Raw genomic sequence first — 18,250 nt, 5'->3', positions numbered from 1 at the left:
AAGGACCCTAAACAATAGCCGCTGTTAAATTATTTTTGCATGAAACATCCAAAAGAGTACGAGTTGTGCATGAAGGAATCTACAGATAGCAGCCAAAATGCAGCAACTTCAGGTACAGCAAAGGAAGGACAGTCATCCTGGCATAATGTTGCCTATTCTTTCTTTTTTTTTAAAATCTGGATTCGGTGCATCGCTTATTTGTAAATATATAATATCTCAGTGGCGGGCCGTGCATTTCACACCTAGGCCTTCAGTGGTATCCTACCTGAATTAATTAACCTCTTAATAAAATCATCATGACGCCATGGCTATAGAAACCATTAATAACAGGGCGTTGCATCTCTCATGAAGCGAGAATTAATTCTTAAATTATTACATAATTTAAGAATTATTAACGCAGGAAATTGACACAATTCAACATGTCTCCTTTCACTGCAGCCACAGCTGTATCTATCTTTCTGTTAGATACATCATATCTAACCGAAGTATCGATCCGCTCCAGTTTTTCCTTGCTTTTTTGTAGTAGGCTACCTTTTGAGTTCTCCCAAATTGTGCGTTTTTTTTGTGCAAATTCTACAGGAAAGAAAACGCAACAGCATAAATGGTTCTTGAAAAATCATACCAACAATATGACAAATTTATTTCAGGTGAGGTTCAAAGATACAAAGTTTTTCATTAAAATTGATTTTTTAATGATTTTTTAAATTGAACATAAACCCACACAACTCGCGATTTTAACAGTATGAAAATGTTGAAAACAATATATTAATAACGAAAATAATCAATAATAAAAAATGTAGATCATAAATCTACAAGAAAAAAATAAAAATAGGATATAAAAAATTTAAATAATATGCATTATAGCTTACTCACCAAAATAGGCTATGATTATTTGTACACAAAACACGCCAATGTGTGCAGCTGACCCATGCTCTCAAATAAATCAAGGAGATCCGCGGGACTTCAAAATCACTGAAGGCAGTTAGTTAAATTTTAGCCGGGACAGATCGAATTGCGTTCCGTGACTGTGCGTTAAACTGGAGATGGCTGTATGCGGGATTTTTGAAAATGGCTTTGTATGTTAATTAATGCCTTGATTTCTTCTCCTCTGTCAGCCATTGGGGTTTGAAAACAACGCTATTAAAACGACATGTTTTATCTTGTGCTAGTTATTCTGACTAGGCCACTAGTTATAGTACGCTCTCTGACCATCCAATCAAAGGACGTGAAAATGCCAACGTTATTTTACGCCTGCTAGATGGCCCCGGTAACACCATCTCGAAATCTGATTGGCTGTTTAAATCGGAGTGATTATCTGACTGGTTAAAGCGCACAGTTTCAATGCCATTCGTTTTAACCTAGAGGCGCCCGCAATATTGATTCTGAAGGCCTCAATGCAGATTTCTTTGACCCCGGCAACACATGATGCCTGAAATATGATTGGATAAAAGCTCTAACAAAAACAAACACTACTGGAAGCAGCGCAACCAAGAGAAAAGCTATGAAGTTAAGAAAATAGACTATTGGGAATAATTTAACACACATTCATGGAAAAAATATATAAAAATTTAAGTCAGAGATTCTGATAGTGATTAGGCCAGCAGAGAAGGCCTTGCTGGCCCTGACGGCCCGCCACTGATATATATATACTGTATATATATTAAATTGGGAAATGTGTGGCAATGCCCAGCCCTAATTAGTGTGAATAGCTATCCAGTCAGTTACAAGTTTATTAACATGGTTGCTCGTTTTCTTTCGATCTTCTTACAACTCCAGATCCGCAGTGGTGAGAATGCTGCGAATCTTGCCAATGAGTTGGCGCGTCACACTCAGGGCCCGGTGTTTGCCGGGGACATCAGCTCTTCTGTTCGACTCATGGAGCAGTTGGTGGATATACTGGATGCACAACTGCAAGAGCTTCAACCTAACGATAAAGATACAGCGGGACGCAGCTTCAACAAGGTACAGTACACTCCATGTCTGGCAAGAGCGCTTGTGCTTTCTGCTTGTGTGTTTTATGGGGTCACATAATTGAAGCCTGATTTGATAAAGTTTGAAGTCCTAAAACGTCAATAGTTCTGATGTGACAGTCTGATGTGACCGCATCGAGTCTGAGGAAGAGGGGGCGGGGAAAAACTCTGGACTTTTTCATCCACTAGCTGTCAATATTACATACTGCACCTTTAATCGAAGAGACTTAAAAGATCAGCCTCTGAGCACAATTTTTTTCTTCTGGGTTCTTGCATGTAGAAATGGTGGGCAGCAGCAGAGAGGTGACAGTTAACTCAGAATCATTGCATCATTCTTGGCCCAAGAGTGCCACAAAAAACAAAACAAAACAAAAACAAAAAGAAACACTACAACCAGAAAAAAACTGCTTAGTACCAGATTAAAATGTTAATTTTACAGATTTGCCCTTAGAGACTGCTTTAATCTTGTAATGTTATAACTTAATTCTCAAAAGTTTGTTAATTCTAGTAAAAAGCCCAATGTGAAATTATTTTTCTTCTTTTCTCACAAAAAAACAGCTTATTGGATTAACCATTGTCCCAGTTTACGTGCAATCCTAAAACCTGGCAATGCAAGTAAACTGCGTTTACAAGACTTTATCAAAAAAAAAAATCTGGTTATTTCCCGGTAGTGACGTCAAAATGTAATCATTTGTGTACCTAACTCTTGAGTATTTAATTTATGTCATGTCGGTTGTGATGTTAAATAAAGCATTAAAAACTGAAGAGCATTGCAGCATGTCAGCGGCACACTTATATAATGTCCTCTCATGCAGTTACAGATGCAGCATTTTGACTGAACCACTTCTGCTGCACGAGATGAGAACACATTTTTATAATTTCTTGGGACATGAAAGAGTCCGTTTTTAATATATTTCCTCCTCCTTTACCGTGAAACCGTGCGCACTTAAATAAGCCGACAGAACGCAGGTTAATGTGTTTACTTGGACGGGTAAGTGGCAAAAATCTAGCTGTGTCGATCAGTTTATGCCGGCTTAAGCCGTTTATGACTTTATCCCGGAAAGGAAAACGGGATAACATGTTTACATGATCACATGCAATGTCAGCTTAAGCATAATGGGGTTTAGAATGCGCTTAATATTTAAAAATGGAAAAACAGTGTTTTTCATATAAGAAAAAATTAATCCAAATAACTGAAACAGAGCACATAGTTGAAGAAAGCATCCATACATGAAATGGTTGACACACAGGATCTTATTTGTTCTATTTCTCTTTCTCTTTCCCTCTATCGCTCTCTCTCTCTGCGTGTGCGCGTGTGAGTGTGTGTGCGTGTGTTGTTCCTAATCTCTTGTCTTTGTGTTTGAAACAAACAAAACAAAAAAGCGTCAAAAAAGAGAGAGGACTTGCAGGGCCTATACAAAGGTATCCGGACGCCCTCCCAGAATTCCCTGCTCTGCTGCATGCAGCTTGTTTGTCTGTGTCTGGCTGGAAATCCATGTGTCAGTTGTCCTGCTGGCCCGTGTGAGTCTGTCTGCTCATGACGTTGCAATGATTGCAATGAAAGTCTTGTCTTTCTGTTCGGTTTCGTGTTGCTTTCCCATCCTCCTCACTGCTTTTCTTCCCTAACTTTACACTCTTGTTCTTTGCCTGAGATCCCGCAGTCATAATCGCTCTGTTCTGTCAGCTGATAGTGTGATCAAAGTGCATATGCGGCCACTTCCTCGCCTGCTGCCGTTTCTTCCACCCTGCATTTCTTTTTAATCTTTTATGCATATCTCTCCTGTAGTGCTGTCATCGTGAATTATATGTTTCAGTCAGTTATTCAAAGCTGCACCTGTAAAAGAATAATGGCTTATCACACACTGTACATGTACATGTATATAAATTCATAACCCCTTTTTTATGAAATTGTTTTGTTCTTTCCTGTGTTGATCTATTTCCTTTTGAAACAGAAAGTTGGACTGGGACACATTGAAAAAACCAATAGCCTTTAGTTTACAGCATCCATTAAGTGATTTGTGCTATGATTTGCTGCTATTGCTAGTCAGAGACAGGTGCTGTTTGAGTATTGTATTGAACAAAACAATGGACACACCTGAGTAGGGTGTTTGATTCTTGAACAAATTGTTCTTTTAAGCGGTAGCTGGTCGAGTCGGTTCACAGAATTGAACTGAATCAGAATTGAAACTGAGCGTTGACGATCTGAAGTAGGACAGCACTGATTAAGCCAATCAGCATGTCCAAAATGGTTCAGAGGAAAAATACTTCGAAATGAACAAACAAAAAATAACCGACTCAAAAAGAACCATGGCTGAAAAGCTGATTTTAAACTGTGCCTGTAGGTTTGACTTGTTAATTTCTGGACAGTATGCTGGGTATTGACACCAGATACAATTCGATTTGATTTGGATTCTTAAGCTTGCCATCCAATAAAATTCCATTTTTAATTAAATTAGATTCGATGTCGATTAATTAGGGTATGTACAAAGCTTATTGCAATGTATTGGATGGGAGGTGCAACAAAGTTCTGTTCATTTATCAAAATAAGAATCAATTTAAACCGAGACATCTATATTTTAACCAAGCCCTACTGGGCATGCTCAGTGGATCGGTGCTGTATAGTTGTGCTTCGTCTTGAATCATCAACCCGGAACTAAAGCTTGATTCAGTTCGATTCTGTAAACTGACTCAAAGAGTTACCGCCATAAACGAACGATTCGTTCACCTGAGTCATCAGTATCTTCAGTCCAATCTGGTCAAGCTTAGCTAGCATATAAGCTTCATAATTCAAAGGTTGCTACATGCCCTGAAAGATTTTCCAGTTTTATTTAGTTAATTGTGCTTTGCACCACCCCTTTCAGAAATGTGTTTAAATTCAAACCATGCTTTGGTCATTTGCTGACTGACCTCTTCTGATGAGTTTTGATTTGGGTTTTGGGCCATTAAAGAACATTCATCGTCATTTATTTCATGCTCTATTTTATAGGGGTTTTTCGTTGTTAGTTTTTGTTTCGGGGGTAACTGGCGAAAATGGTGTAGGATTTTCTTTGAAACAATTTTCCCTCAGAAATTGCATGTACATTTGTACAAATAATTACAAAGAAATGGCAAGCAACACATGGATATAAACATGATATTTGGATATTTTCTTGATAAAAAAGCACCACAATAATCCCTAATAAAAGAAAGCCATCTCTGTTTTCCACACACTAAGGCTGCGTTTACACTTGGCATTAACATGCAATCAATGTGAATGCTTGTCAACATCAAGTGGCTTATGTCTCTGGAAAACTGATTAGATCTCTGTGTCCCGTGCCATGTTTAAAACAAGTCTGTAATAGAAAAAGTGGAAAAAGTCGACCTGAAGTGGTAGGGCTTCTTTTAAAAACTATTTTCAGTACACATTTCAAATCTCGTAAAAGAGGAGGCGGAGGTTGCAAATAATAATACATTTTAAAGATGCTGTGATAGAAACGGTACGAACTAAAAAGAGACATATGGGTTCGAAATCATTGCCAGATGTGGTGGAAAAATAGCGCATCCTTTACAGTCAATGAATGGATGTGCAACTTTCGACTGTGAAAGCAAACTTAAATTGTCATGAAACCCCCCTTTTTTAGCCTAGTCGTTCACACCTCAGAGTTGGAAAAGTCTCTAGAAATGGGCATGTAAAGCTGTGGAAAAGTGGGAGAGTAGAGGGGGGAGGGGGAGAGGGGAGAAAACAACCAATAAAACACAGACCTGCAACACACTCATTATACAGACACGTGAATATTAAAATATGACCACGGAGGAAAAATTACCTTGAGGGCACCTTGATGCATTTTAAAAATCTAACCCTATGTGACAACAAACTCTTAAGAATAAGGGAGAAACGTGGAATAACTTTTAAAAGGTCTAATAATATTTTCAGTACATTTAAGAGCACTACAGTCTCTAAACAAATGATACGCGTCAGTCAACACAGAAAGAATAAAGGCATAGTTACTTTTTGCCCACTCTTTGAATGATGTCGGTCTACATCATTGTCTTCTGTGTATTCGAATGTTCCATTGTGGTATCGTGTTCATGATCAGATATACGGCTGTATCAGTGTCCTTATTTGCACATATATTTCATTTGAAGAAGATGTGATTAAATATGTGTGCGTATACTCAGTGCTGGTTCATGTTTAGAGCACATGGATTATATGAAATATGTCCATAAAAATGTGCTTGCTCCAGTCACGAGCGCTGTTAAACTCATCAGAAACCACTCTTGTGCGCTCCACATGTTGATGAATGTTGACATGAATTCTCCACCGTATGCGATCTCATGCGTAATACAGCGCTGTGATTGGGTTAAAAGAGTTCATTCTCATGACTAAATGCAGAGAAACTGTTGACATAGAATCGTGGCGGCAGCCAATCACACACTCCGAAAGCACGCTTCTACCTCACATTCTGTGACGTTCCTTCGAATGAAGTTAAATTGCTCAGAAAAACGCAAAAATTACCAATAATTGAGAGTGCTTTTAGTTTTTTCAGCGATGTGCAGCCTGTACATATCTGTTCACATATTTAAAAAAAATGTGTTTTGGGGTTTCATGACCCTTTAAGGCCCTGATATATTTTTAGTAGTGTTGTCAATCGATTAAAAAAAATATTTATAATGTAATAATTTCACAGTTAATCTCCAAATTAATGTAGAAAATAAAAAACATAAAGACCGTATATTTTAGATACTTGTTTAATGGCATCTTTTTATGAATGAAGGCCAGTTTCACTGATACTAATACTGATATTGATGTTTCTATGAAATGGATCTTTCCAGCCAATTTTAAACATTAATTATAGCCATTAAACATTTACGGTGTAATTGAAAGCTATCGATTTTTCAACATTTATTATGGTTCAAAAAATACAACTTTTAATTTTATGAACTTAAACAATCCTCACATAAACCCATATTTAACTGTGCCCTTACAGAAATTGAATAAAGATGATTATATGATCGTGATCATATAATGTAACACTAGCCAAAGGGTGACAGAAAAAACAAATGCTGCTTTAAATATTTTTAACGTTTAAACGGGATCAAATTAACCACAATACGATCACAATATGATCTATGACTACCTCTGTACCCCGACACACAGATCAGATAGCATTCTGATCACAAACACATTTACACTTGTCTTTTCAATGACAACATCCGGAAACAGGTTGCATGTTAATGCCAAGTTTAAAAGACCCCAGTGATTCCCAGACTTAACTGCAGAGAGAGCTAATTCTCACTGTTATTTTTGTGTCTGTCTCTTGGTAATGGCGGATGCCGTCATAATTGGTAGCAGCGCATATGGCTGTATGCCTTCAGCAGAGAGTCAGCTCTGAAAGAAATGTTACAGCCCACAAGGCCACGCACACTTCAGACAGCCCACACAGTATTCCATCAATCGCTGTCCGTAATAACTTGTCAGCCAGCAAGAAGAGGGCCATGAACACCTCTTGTGGCTCAGCAGATGCTTTTGACTTGCTGTAGACTAATTGGAGGGGGAGTCTCTGGAGTGATCAAGGGTTTAGTGTCCTACGAATACTCCATGTCATTCAAGGGCTTTGTGGTAATGAGATCCTCTCACAATCTCAACAGGTAACGGGTCACCCTGTCTGGGACCCCGTGCATGGACTTTTGCAAGTCCTTTAAAAGTTCAGAGTGAAATTAAAGGTGAAGTATGTAGTTTCCACGACACTAGTGGCACCTAGAGGAATTACAAAAAACATGTGAAGGCATGTTTTAACAGATAAACGTAGGCTTACTTTCAATAACATGTCCAACATATTATTGTACTTTTAGCTGTGTTGCTACATGTCATAAGTAATTGAGTAGGCTAACCCCCTGTCAAAAGCGAATGCAAGCGTCTCGTTTATAATAAACCCATCCAATAGATCTGCACTGGACGCTTTTTTTTTGACACGACGTGACTCAGCGGTTTGAAGCTGAGTAAACATTATAAATGTGTCTGTCTGAAAGGGTGCATGATGGTGCTATATAGTCTTGAAGTGTCATTGTAGTGTAAAGTCTAAATGCAGTGAATTTTGGCTTGCACTTCTGTAACCAAACTACCGAAGCTAAATGTCTTTTCCCATGTGCTGTGTCAGTCATGTGCTGCGTTCCACTCCAGTTTTAGACACACACTTGCGAACTTCCCTAAGCACTTCCCCTCGGGGGAATCCCCGCCACCATTTTGAAGTGCGTCCCACTTCGTGAAGTGGACAAGGGAAGTTTACTTGCTCCCTCGATTTTGACAGAGGGAGCGAGTCTACTTCATATGTACACTTCAGGCAGCTTCATACACCACAATGCAACACGATTGTGACGTCACCGCATATCGCGTTTAATTTACCTCACTACAAACAACTCTATGACATATTTATTATTTTTAAAAACCTTTAAAGCAATCCAAATACACCTATATACATATAGAATGCTGCATTAAACAATTTCGTAAAGGAAAAAAAAAAAATCAACTCCATAGTGGATTTCAAGTGATCAAGGGCTTAGGACATTCCAGTTCAGTCCCTTGCAAAGGTTCTGCCAGTAGTGGGCACTCATGCAACGTAAGCAATGACGCACATCCGAGTGAACGAGACGGAGGGAAGTTAGCAAGTGAAGGGGCATAATAAAAAAGAACTGGAACGCAGCAATGGTCCTACAGCGGCTAAACACCTTCTGGCTCCACGCCTCCAAACTCACGCTATTGGTTGAGCTGGAGAGAGATTGATGGATCTCAGCGAACCCATAAATGACATGCTAATAGTAGTTAATGAATAATAAACTGGGATTAGAGAATGTTTTTTAAAGTCCTCCAGTGGTGAAAATCAAGTTTTTAATGTTTTTTATGTGCAAATCCACAAGTCAACACCATTGCTGAATATTTTCTCTTTAAAACTTCAGTGATCTAAAGACATTCTCAGAAACGCGGTTAGAAATCGCTGGTGTCTCTGACGTCACAAACTACCTTGTAACCAATCACGTCAACATGTGGGTCGGGATTTAGCATATCATTAACTATGCACTGAAGCAGGGAAGTCTCAAGAGAAGGCAGGTTATCCTGGTATATTTATCAATTTATATATATCAAGCAAAACGCTTATCATATAAATCACTTATGTGTTCAACATTGTAAAGAGCGATATCATTGTGCAGTGTTTACCTCAGTAAAGTTGAGCGAGTGGATCTCTGAGCTGGTGTGAGGGAGTGGAGGCGAGGATAATTTGCATATTCTTTTGTGAATTTCTTTTTCAAAGGAAAAAAACCTTTAAATATGTTGTTTTGGTGGTCAAAGATGGGTTTTAAGGGATACAATTATTGACTACAAGGTGACAAAATATATTGCGTCCCTTTAATATTGTAAATCATTTTGTTGATAAATTTATTATATATTTTGTAGATTATATTAATTTACATTTAGCAGCATAACAATTTAAAAATGTATAAAACTTTTGGAGAAAAAAATATAATTTGACATTTTAAAAGATAAATATTCATTTTAACCATCTTAAACATACATTTAGAATATTTCCTTGCAAATCAAAGTGAACAAAAGCGTGTGTAAATTCTTTGTAAAACATTCTTACATAAATTAATGCTTTGAATTGAATGTTAGAATTTACATAAGAAATCTACACAGATTTGTCCTATTTGAGGCTTTTAAATACTGAACTTATTGGTTTTCTCCATTTTGGCCTCAATAAAATATATTTTTTTCTCCTTCACAATCTAACTTTATCATACGGAATGGACCATAAAAGTTAGTTGTTTCAAATATGATACAACATATAAAACTAGGATGTATATATTGGCCGATATATATCCATTTTTAATGTTATCGTTATCGTATGATAAGAAAATTTGGCCGATATTTTAAAGCCGATAAATAATAGATTATTTCCTTCAGCTGAGACACTTCAAATGCGTACTGTGATGGTTTTGAATTGCTTGAAATATGATTGGAATCACTTCAAAAATGAAAATACAGTTTTATAATAATACAAGTCTGTCATTTAGGCTTCATGAAATTATAAGAACATCATAATTGTGTGCTTGAGACATGGCTTTAAATGGTGAGACTTTTGTTACTTTGTACTTAAAAAAAAAAAAAAAAAATTATGTAAGTACATAGTAGTTAATGCCACTTAATATAAAGTGGGGCCCAAATATCATATACAAATTTAGATTTAGATTTATCGGCCAAAGATTTATCGGTTATCGGTACCGGACAAAATTTCCGTATCAGTGCATCCCTAAAGAAAACTTCAATTTCTCTGACTATTATTTCATTTGTTAGACTTTAAACCCAGAAGCACTGCAGTGTTGTTAGTCGCCTTGGGACTCTTTAATTGAATGGTGTACTAATGATTTTTCTTGGATACAAATGAGAACATCCCATTTTCTGGAGTCTTTCCTATAATCTGCAAGCCACTTCCAGTCTGATCGTGTTTTTACTTTACAGAAAGATTTTTCTGACAGCATTGCAGTTAGATCCTGTTTCTGATAGGAAGGAATGCATTATTGATCCCCAACAGGGAAATTAATATGACAGTCAAGTAGATGGTGTAGCAGTGGGTTGCTGTTTGTGTGGGATACCCAAGAGGACCCTTGTGTCCAGTATGGATGCAGAGAAGAGACTATAATGGAATTGGATAAAAGTGTTATTTTGGAACCTGAAAATGTGTTTACAGTCCCTGTGATCTCTAATGAAAGGTGGCATGAACACACACAACACATTAGCTGTTGAGCCATGAAGTCAAACAGCATATTTTTGCTCAAATTACACTACTTGTACAGTTTCAGAAAGTGTTTCATTTCCCATTATAGTTGTTGTTGCGTGTCACAAGTCTCATTTGCTTCTGCTGTCCCCAGTGTATTCCATGTGCTCAATCCTCTTTTTTCCCTATGGAGAGTGTTGGAAAAATATCAACTGCCTGTCATTTCCCTTGTTTCCATGGTTACAGGCCATTGTGGACACGGTTGACAACCTCCTGAGGCCAGAAGCCCTTAAATCCTGGGAGGACATGAATTCCACAGAGCAAACGCATGCCGCCACTATGTTACTAGATACCCTGGAGGAAGGAGCCTTTGTCCTTGCAGACAACCTGATAGAGCCCGCTGTCGTCAGAGTGCCTGCCGAGAACATCAGTAAGTCATTTCATCTTAGCCGGCATCTTTCCATATAACTGATGAAGTTTCGATTCGAGCCACCTGTCACAGCTGCCACTTAATGACTAATGGAGTCTTCCAGGAGTAAAGGCTAATTATGAAAACCAAAGCGGAAGGAAATAGAATTGGCAGGAATGCTTGGAAGAGGTAGAAAGGTCAGTTCAGCTACTCCAACCGGTGCCAAAAAGCTCAAAATTTCAAATTATGTTTCCCAACATTCTAAAACCAACTGCCAGTTTACGCAGTACACATTTTTGGACTTCATATGATTTAATTTGCCTTTATGCTCATATAAGAGAATACAGCAGTTTACTTAAGACAGTCTCAAGTTCAGAGATGGCAAAAGTACACGCATCCTTCACTCAAGTAGAAGTACAGATACTCAAGTTTAGTGACTCTGGTAAAATGTGAAGTATGGACCACACTTTTTCACTCAAGTTAAGAGGTATGAACTCTGACATGTACTTAAGGAAAAAGTAGCCATTACGGACCCACTTTATATTAGGTAACTACTACAGGGAGTGCAGAATTATTAGGCACGTTGATTTTCTGATCATATTTTTTTTCCAGGCACATTTGACCAATTCCAAACCATAAGATAAGAATCACAAGCTGAAGTGTTGTAAAATACATGAAGAAGGTTTTTTTATAGGCTTTATGGACAGAGAGGTTGAGAGTGACTCTTGAAGGACCAGCACCACATCCTCTAGTACCACTGTTTGAAGAATTCATCTTCCAGAATCTGGCAGTACGTTTTGGGAGTTCATTTTAGTCCATCCTGAAGTCCGTTTTGCAGAGATGGACTAAAAATGAACTCCCAAAACGTACTGCCAGATTCTGGAAGATGAATTCTTCAAACAGTGGTACTAGAGGATGTGGTGCTGGTCCTTCAAGAGTCACTCTCAACCTATCTGTCCATAAAGCCTATAAAAAAACCTTCTTCATGTATTTTACAACACTTCAGCTTGTGATTCTTATCTAGTGGGGGTAATTTTTTAGGATTCTTTACCTAACTGAAGTCTCTGAGATCCTGACACCTTGCACTTCTGGAGACTCCAGGTAGGTTGCAGCTCTGGAAAATGGTGGCGCTGGAGACTAAAGGGTTCCTGATGGTTTCACCCTTAATTCTTCACCTTAATTCTTAATTCTTTTGCGGTTAACAGGTGTCTTTTCTCCGCCACATGTTTTTGTCAGATCCTGCTGACCCAACGAGCATTTCACTGTCCAATGGTCATGCCTTAACTGCAATGTCTAGTATTGCATTAGTATTGCATCCTTCTCATGGGCATTTAATACTTTTTGACTTTTCAGTCTGAGTTAAATCTCTTTTTTGGCTCAATTTATCTGTAAAAGAAAACATGCCTAATAATTCTGCACACCTGAATATAAGGTGTTTTTCATTTCCAGCCTTCATGAACAATTATATATCACTTATACATTATTAAATACTAAATCAATAGTAGTTATTAGGATTACTGTGGTTTGGAATTGGTCAAATGTGCCTGGAAAAAAAATATGATCAGAAAATCAACGTGCCTAATAATTCTGCACTCCCTGTATGTACTAACATTTAAATTAATATTTTGATACAGTGCACTTATTGTGTATATACATATTTTTACATTGTACTTACATTTTAAAAATTACCTGCATGTAATTACCTCTGTAATTAATTTCTGTAGTTACATTTATAATTACATGGTTGATCCTTCCCTTACACCTAAACCTACCCTTAAACTTACCCATACCACCACACCTGTCCCTAACTTTATCGGTATCCCACCTCAATATCAGCAAACGTGTTTTGCAATACAATATGAACACAATAAGTACATTGTACTTATTTTTTGATGTAAGTACTACATAGTAGTTAAGGCCACCTAATATAAAGTGGAACCGCCATTACTACTACCTGTTTTAGTGCCACGCTGGTAACTGAACCTCACATCGTATTAATAGGCAGAGAAATTTCACACTCATCCAGGCCGTCCCATATACCCACAACAAATTCTGAAACCCTATTTTTTGTATGGCCATCACATAAAAAAGTTTAAATCCTTAGTCTGGGGCTGTGCAAAATAATTAAAAGTTCTCTCTTGAAATGCACCTTCACTTTAATTTTCCCTGATATCGCTCACTGTGTGTGTGTGTGTGTGTGTGTGTGTGTGTGTGTGTGTGTGTGTGTGTGTGTGTGTGTGTGTGTGTGTGTGTGTGTGTGTGTGTGTGTGCGTGCGCGTGCGCGTGCGCGTGTGCGTGTGCGTGTTTACTTGTTTCACAAATTTTCTTGTACCTGTCTCTTTTCATAAGCAAGTCTACTGTTATGAACAGAACTGTCTCAACCTTGCAAAACAACCACATCATTGCAATTTGTTTCCACATAATATAAATGTATTTTAGTTGGGTTTAAAGTATTACATTACGACCATGTGTTATTGTTTTATCTTAAAATGACTTAAATACACTAGATTTAACACAACTATATTTTCTAAATTGCATAGGTCAACATTTAGACAATAATAACTATCAACAATCATGACACTATCTTTATAGAAAAATACTAATACTGAACATGTTATTGCATTATCATGAGTCATATTTTTCCCTTATGAAAGTTAACCATGGTTTTATTATAATAAAAGTATAGTAACCATGTTTTTTGGCAGATTGATTACCATTTGTATAACCAGACTTTTACTACAAATTCCATAGTTAAACTATGGTAAGTGTAGTAAAACCATGGTTAATTTGTGGTTACCATGGTTTAACTATAGTAACAATGGTTTTTGGTTTTATTTGTAGGAAAACCATGGTTAATTTTGGTTGTGGGTTGTTTAAGGGTTGTGTTCTTGTCTGCCCTAACTCCCTGTAAACCTATTATAAAACCATGTGAATATTTGTCTGCTAAATTACTACTGCAACTTTACAATAGATAATAATGATGTCCTTTAGCATATTTGAGTGAGTCAAGTCAAGTCAACTTTATTTATACAGCGCTTTTAACAATGTAGATTGTTTCAAAGCAGCTTTACAGTGTTAAACAGGAAAATAATGCAGCATAATTTTATTCATCTGTATAGCCATTCTGGAGAAAACGCTGATGTCATCAGTTCATTTCTATTATCATACAGTGACAGTGTGGGCTTTAGATCAATAATTAGATTAGTAATTTAGTTTATATGGTTAATTTAGTTTATTAATTAGATTTATTTCGTTGTTTAGTTGAAAAATTCAGTGTCCCCAGCTGAGCAAGCCAAGCCAGAGGCAACAGTGGCAAGGAAACCAAAACCCCATTATATGTTTACCGCTAGTGTTTAATGATAGTAATGGGGAGCCACTGCTAACAGTTACGAGCAGTTTAATGCTTAACTAAGTAAACAAAGACAAAACTAAAATAGCCTGTTTACAGATAAAACTGACCTGCACTTGAAGTCCTGAACAGATCAGTATTTTGCCTCTTTACTCCACCTGGGCGCTTCCACTCCATTCTCGAGTCTCCCGCATTGATTACTCTGATCGAAAGAAAGTGTTGGGTGGAGGCGTGTAGTGCGCGCAAGCCAAATCGTAGTGTTTGCCAGTCAAGATGAACCGATTCATGATTTATTAGAGACACCATCAAATACAGATTAAAACTAAAGTAACGAGCCTGGTTTGAAATATAAGCGGTAGAAAGTACAGATGTTTGTGTAAAAATTTAAGGAGTGAAAGTAAAAAGTAAATAAATTGTGAAGTAAAGTACTGATACCAGAAAAATCTACAAAGTACAGTTTCCCCTAGTTTAAAGAGGATTTATTATGGTTTAAAAAAAAAAAAAAACGATATCAGTGTCAGTGTTTCTGAACTCTGAAACGCCCCCATATGTATTCTTGAGATTTTTTCCAGGAACGAACACGTCACAATATTCCTCATTTAAATAATTAATATGCAGATTTATACGCAGAATAAAGGGAAGAGAGGAGCTGCAACAATGGAGAATATGGGAAAACCGGCTCTCGTAGAGCCCAAAAACTTTACAAAAACTTATTTGTAAAAAGGACATAATAGGTCATTTTTAAAGTACTGTGTCAGTGTTTGGATGTAGAGATCAGTCTTGCATTGCAATCTTTCTTTTCTTTCAATTTTTTTTTTTTTTTTTTTTACTTTAAACCAGGGCTTTGAACCGGTTCAAGGAACGAAAACGAAAACCGGAAACGAACCAAATTTTAAGAGGAACAAAAACGGAAACGAAATCAAAATCAATTTGAATCGTTCTGAACAGAAACGTTAATTTGAAATGACCATTAACCGGTTAATAACGTTATTTTATCGTTCTCTTTAATATTTTAATTTGGCAGTGACCAATCATGAATAGAGTAGTCCAGCATGTGACGTTGACGGATCAAGCGTGAGTGAAATGCCCGCGCACCAGTCATCTATGAATCTACCGGTAACGCAAGTCAGTGTAGAGCGCTTTTCCATGCCTCAAGCACATTTCTTTCCCCGCTGAGGTCTACAATGAAAGCGCAGGTATTGGAGGACATTTCGTATGTTTATATAAGCAGTACGGACTTTAAGCTCAAATAGACTGATTTAGGCTAGTTTATGGATTTTGTTTAAGCCTGTCCAGGCAGGCTACTAGCATCTATCAAACATTTTTCCTATAAGTTAGTCTTTAAGATTGCCAATACAGGACAGGTCAATGTTTTCTATATAGACGGTTGATGCTTCGTATTAAATGGTATGTTATATTGCATTAAATGATCAAGCTTTATTAGCTGACTGATTTGATTATGTGATGCAAGGACGTGTTGCGCAGTGTTTGCGGTGAAATTACCAGTTGACAGTGCATTAAAAGAGCAATGGTTATCCAGTTTATTTATTCTTTATTCATGCAATCTTTAAAACAAGTCGTGTTGAAAAAAAGAAAAAAAGTTATGTACAAAGAATGATATCACTCATCTGAAAATAATTCGGCATAAGAGGGCCACTTTAGATTGTCTAACGCTCCATTAAACAGGTCCGCTGTTTATGCTTTGTAATTAATGCATGTATTTCTGGTTTTAAAAATGTTATGAAATAAATATTCAAGTTTAATTACCATGCGTTATATTATTATTGAGTAAAAATAAGTCTATTTACACATATTTGTTTAAAGTATAGGCTAAATTAAAATAACGTTATTAACCGGTATTTTTTCATATCAAACCGTTTTCGGAACAGTAATGTTTATTGAGGAACGCAAAAACGGAAACGCTATAATATCGATTCTGCTCGGAGTGAACTGATTGATATTTTTTTCCGTTTTTAAGCCCTGCTTTAAACCCTTAAGACTTTTGTGGTATAAATGCCATGGTTTGCCAGTCCAGTTGAGTTTAGCTGTTTGTCCATCACACTACAAAGGCTTTCAAAGAATCCCAAGCCGCCGACTAATGCTTTTGAGTTTAAAGCAATGTATATATATATACACTCTAAAAAAAAAGGTTCTTTATGGCACCAAAAATGGTTCTTGGCTCGTAATCATAGGGGAACCTTTATTAGTGCTATATAGCACCAATTTTGGTGCTTCAGTGGTTCTTCAGCTGTTCTTCAGAGGTGCTATATAGCACCTTAGTCAAAGAACCGGTGAAGAACCTCTGAAGAACCACTGAAGCACCAAAATTGGTGCCATATACAGAAACCATCTTTAGGAAACAATTATTTGAAGTGTAATTGAATTGTTTAGTGTGTCTCGCGTCCATTCTAATACATGGAGGGGTGGGGTTTAGGAGCTATACTGGGACCAGCCACCGGGGGGCGATCAAGGCGTGGAAGCTTCAGTTTCTGACAGGAGTGCTGCAGGCTTGGTTTTCTACACACTAACTCAACCAGGGGACTCTCACTCAAATATTCACATGGTTTTATAATAGGTTTACAGGGAGTTAGGGCAGACAACAACACAACCCTTAACACTAGAACCGCCACGGGGTAAAATTTACCCATGGCTGTTTTTCAAATGTACATAACAGATTTCCAATAAAATATCCAAGTCTCCCAGTCACGGACTTTTACTAAAACTGTGTTCTTTACAATACCCTGTTGTTAAAAATTGTTTAAAGATAAGCTCGCCCACACTCTCACAGATGCAGAACAATTCATTATGTTGGTGTGAAATAAACAGTTATAGAAATGTAGAAATTAAAGCTAAAGCTCCAATCTCCTCCCCAAAATCCCGAAAAAAGTCTGTTAGTGCCTCAGTGACAACTTCACCTAGAGAAGCCGTCAATCTCAGCTGTCAATCATGACGTCACACCCCCCGTTTTTATAGCATTTTTGGTGCCATATAGAACCTTTTTTTTTAGAGTGTATACATACAGAAATGTTCACCAGGTAACGTGAATAGCTTTATCTGGAAACAATTAATCGTTCTAGAATGAGTGGGATGATTTAAATAAAAATTATTTAAAAAGCTTAATTTATATTCGGTTTATGACTAATTTTGTATAATATAATTATAATAATTTCAAACGATCAGGCTTCTTTTGATACGCTGCCGGTTTCAGATTGAAACTGCACTTTGCATGCGAGCAGCAGGAGGTCAATTTCACACATACTTTTCTATTTAATTAAATCACTGTCTGCACGATTTGACAGTTGCACTACCATATCGCCATATCGGTTTTATTTTGATATATTGTGAAGCCCTAGATCACGTGACACTGAAGACTGGAGTAGTGATGCTGAAAATTCAGCTTTGATCACAGGAATAAATTACACTTTACTATATATTCACATAGAAAACAGTCATTTAAATTGCAATAATATTTCACAATATTACTGTATTTTTGATCAAATAAATGCAGCTTTGGTGAGCAGAAGAGAATACTTTCAACAAAAAAATCTTACTGACCTCAAACTTTTGAATGGTAGTGCACATTAAATGTTTATTTTAACTTAGCTCTTTCTTGTCAACTTAAATGTCATGCTATTTTATTTAAAGTTAAAGTGAAAAATAATATTTTGAAGTATTGGCCAAACTTGCTTGAGATTTTCATCAAAACAACTTGGTGAAATTTAACACTGGATCTGGCCTGAGAGCCAAGGTTAAATTTTTCATTTAATAATTGCAT

General features: G+C 37.0%; 1 protein-coding gene across 2 annotated transcripts in view; it reads left to right on the top strand.

Annotated features, from left to right (window-relative positions):
• adgrl2b.1 (adhesion G protein-coupled receptor L2b, tandem duplicate 1) overlaps positions 1-18,250 on the top strand; it is a 146,207-nt gene that overhangs the window by 81,195 nt on the left and 46,762 nt on the right. For both annotated transcript variants that reach the window (XM_079819571.1, XM_079819572.1), the window contains exons 8-9: positions 1,777-1,962; positions 10,964-11,147. In XM_079819571.1, coding sequence (XP_079675697.1) covers positions 1,777-1,962; positions 10,964-11,147 — 370 coding nt within the window. The remainder of the gene's footprint in view (positions 1-1,776; positions 1,963-10,963; positions 11,148-18,250) is intronic.

Source organism: Gobio gobio (genome assembly GCF_949357685.1).
Source record: "Gobio gobio genome assembly, chromosome: 6".
NCBI classification, from domain to species: domain Eukaryota; kingdom Metazoa; phylum Chordata; class Actinopteri; order Cypriniformes; family Gobionidae; genus Gobio; species Gobio gobio.
This window is presented reverse-complemented; position numbering and strand designations above follow the sequence as displayed.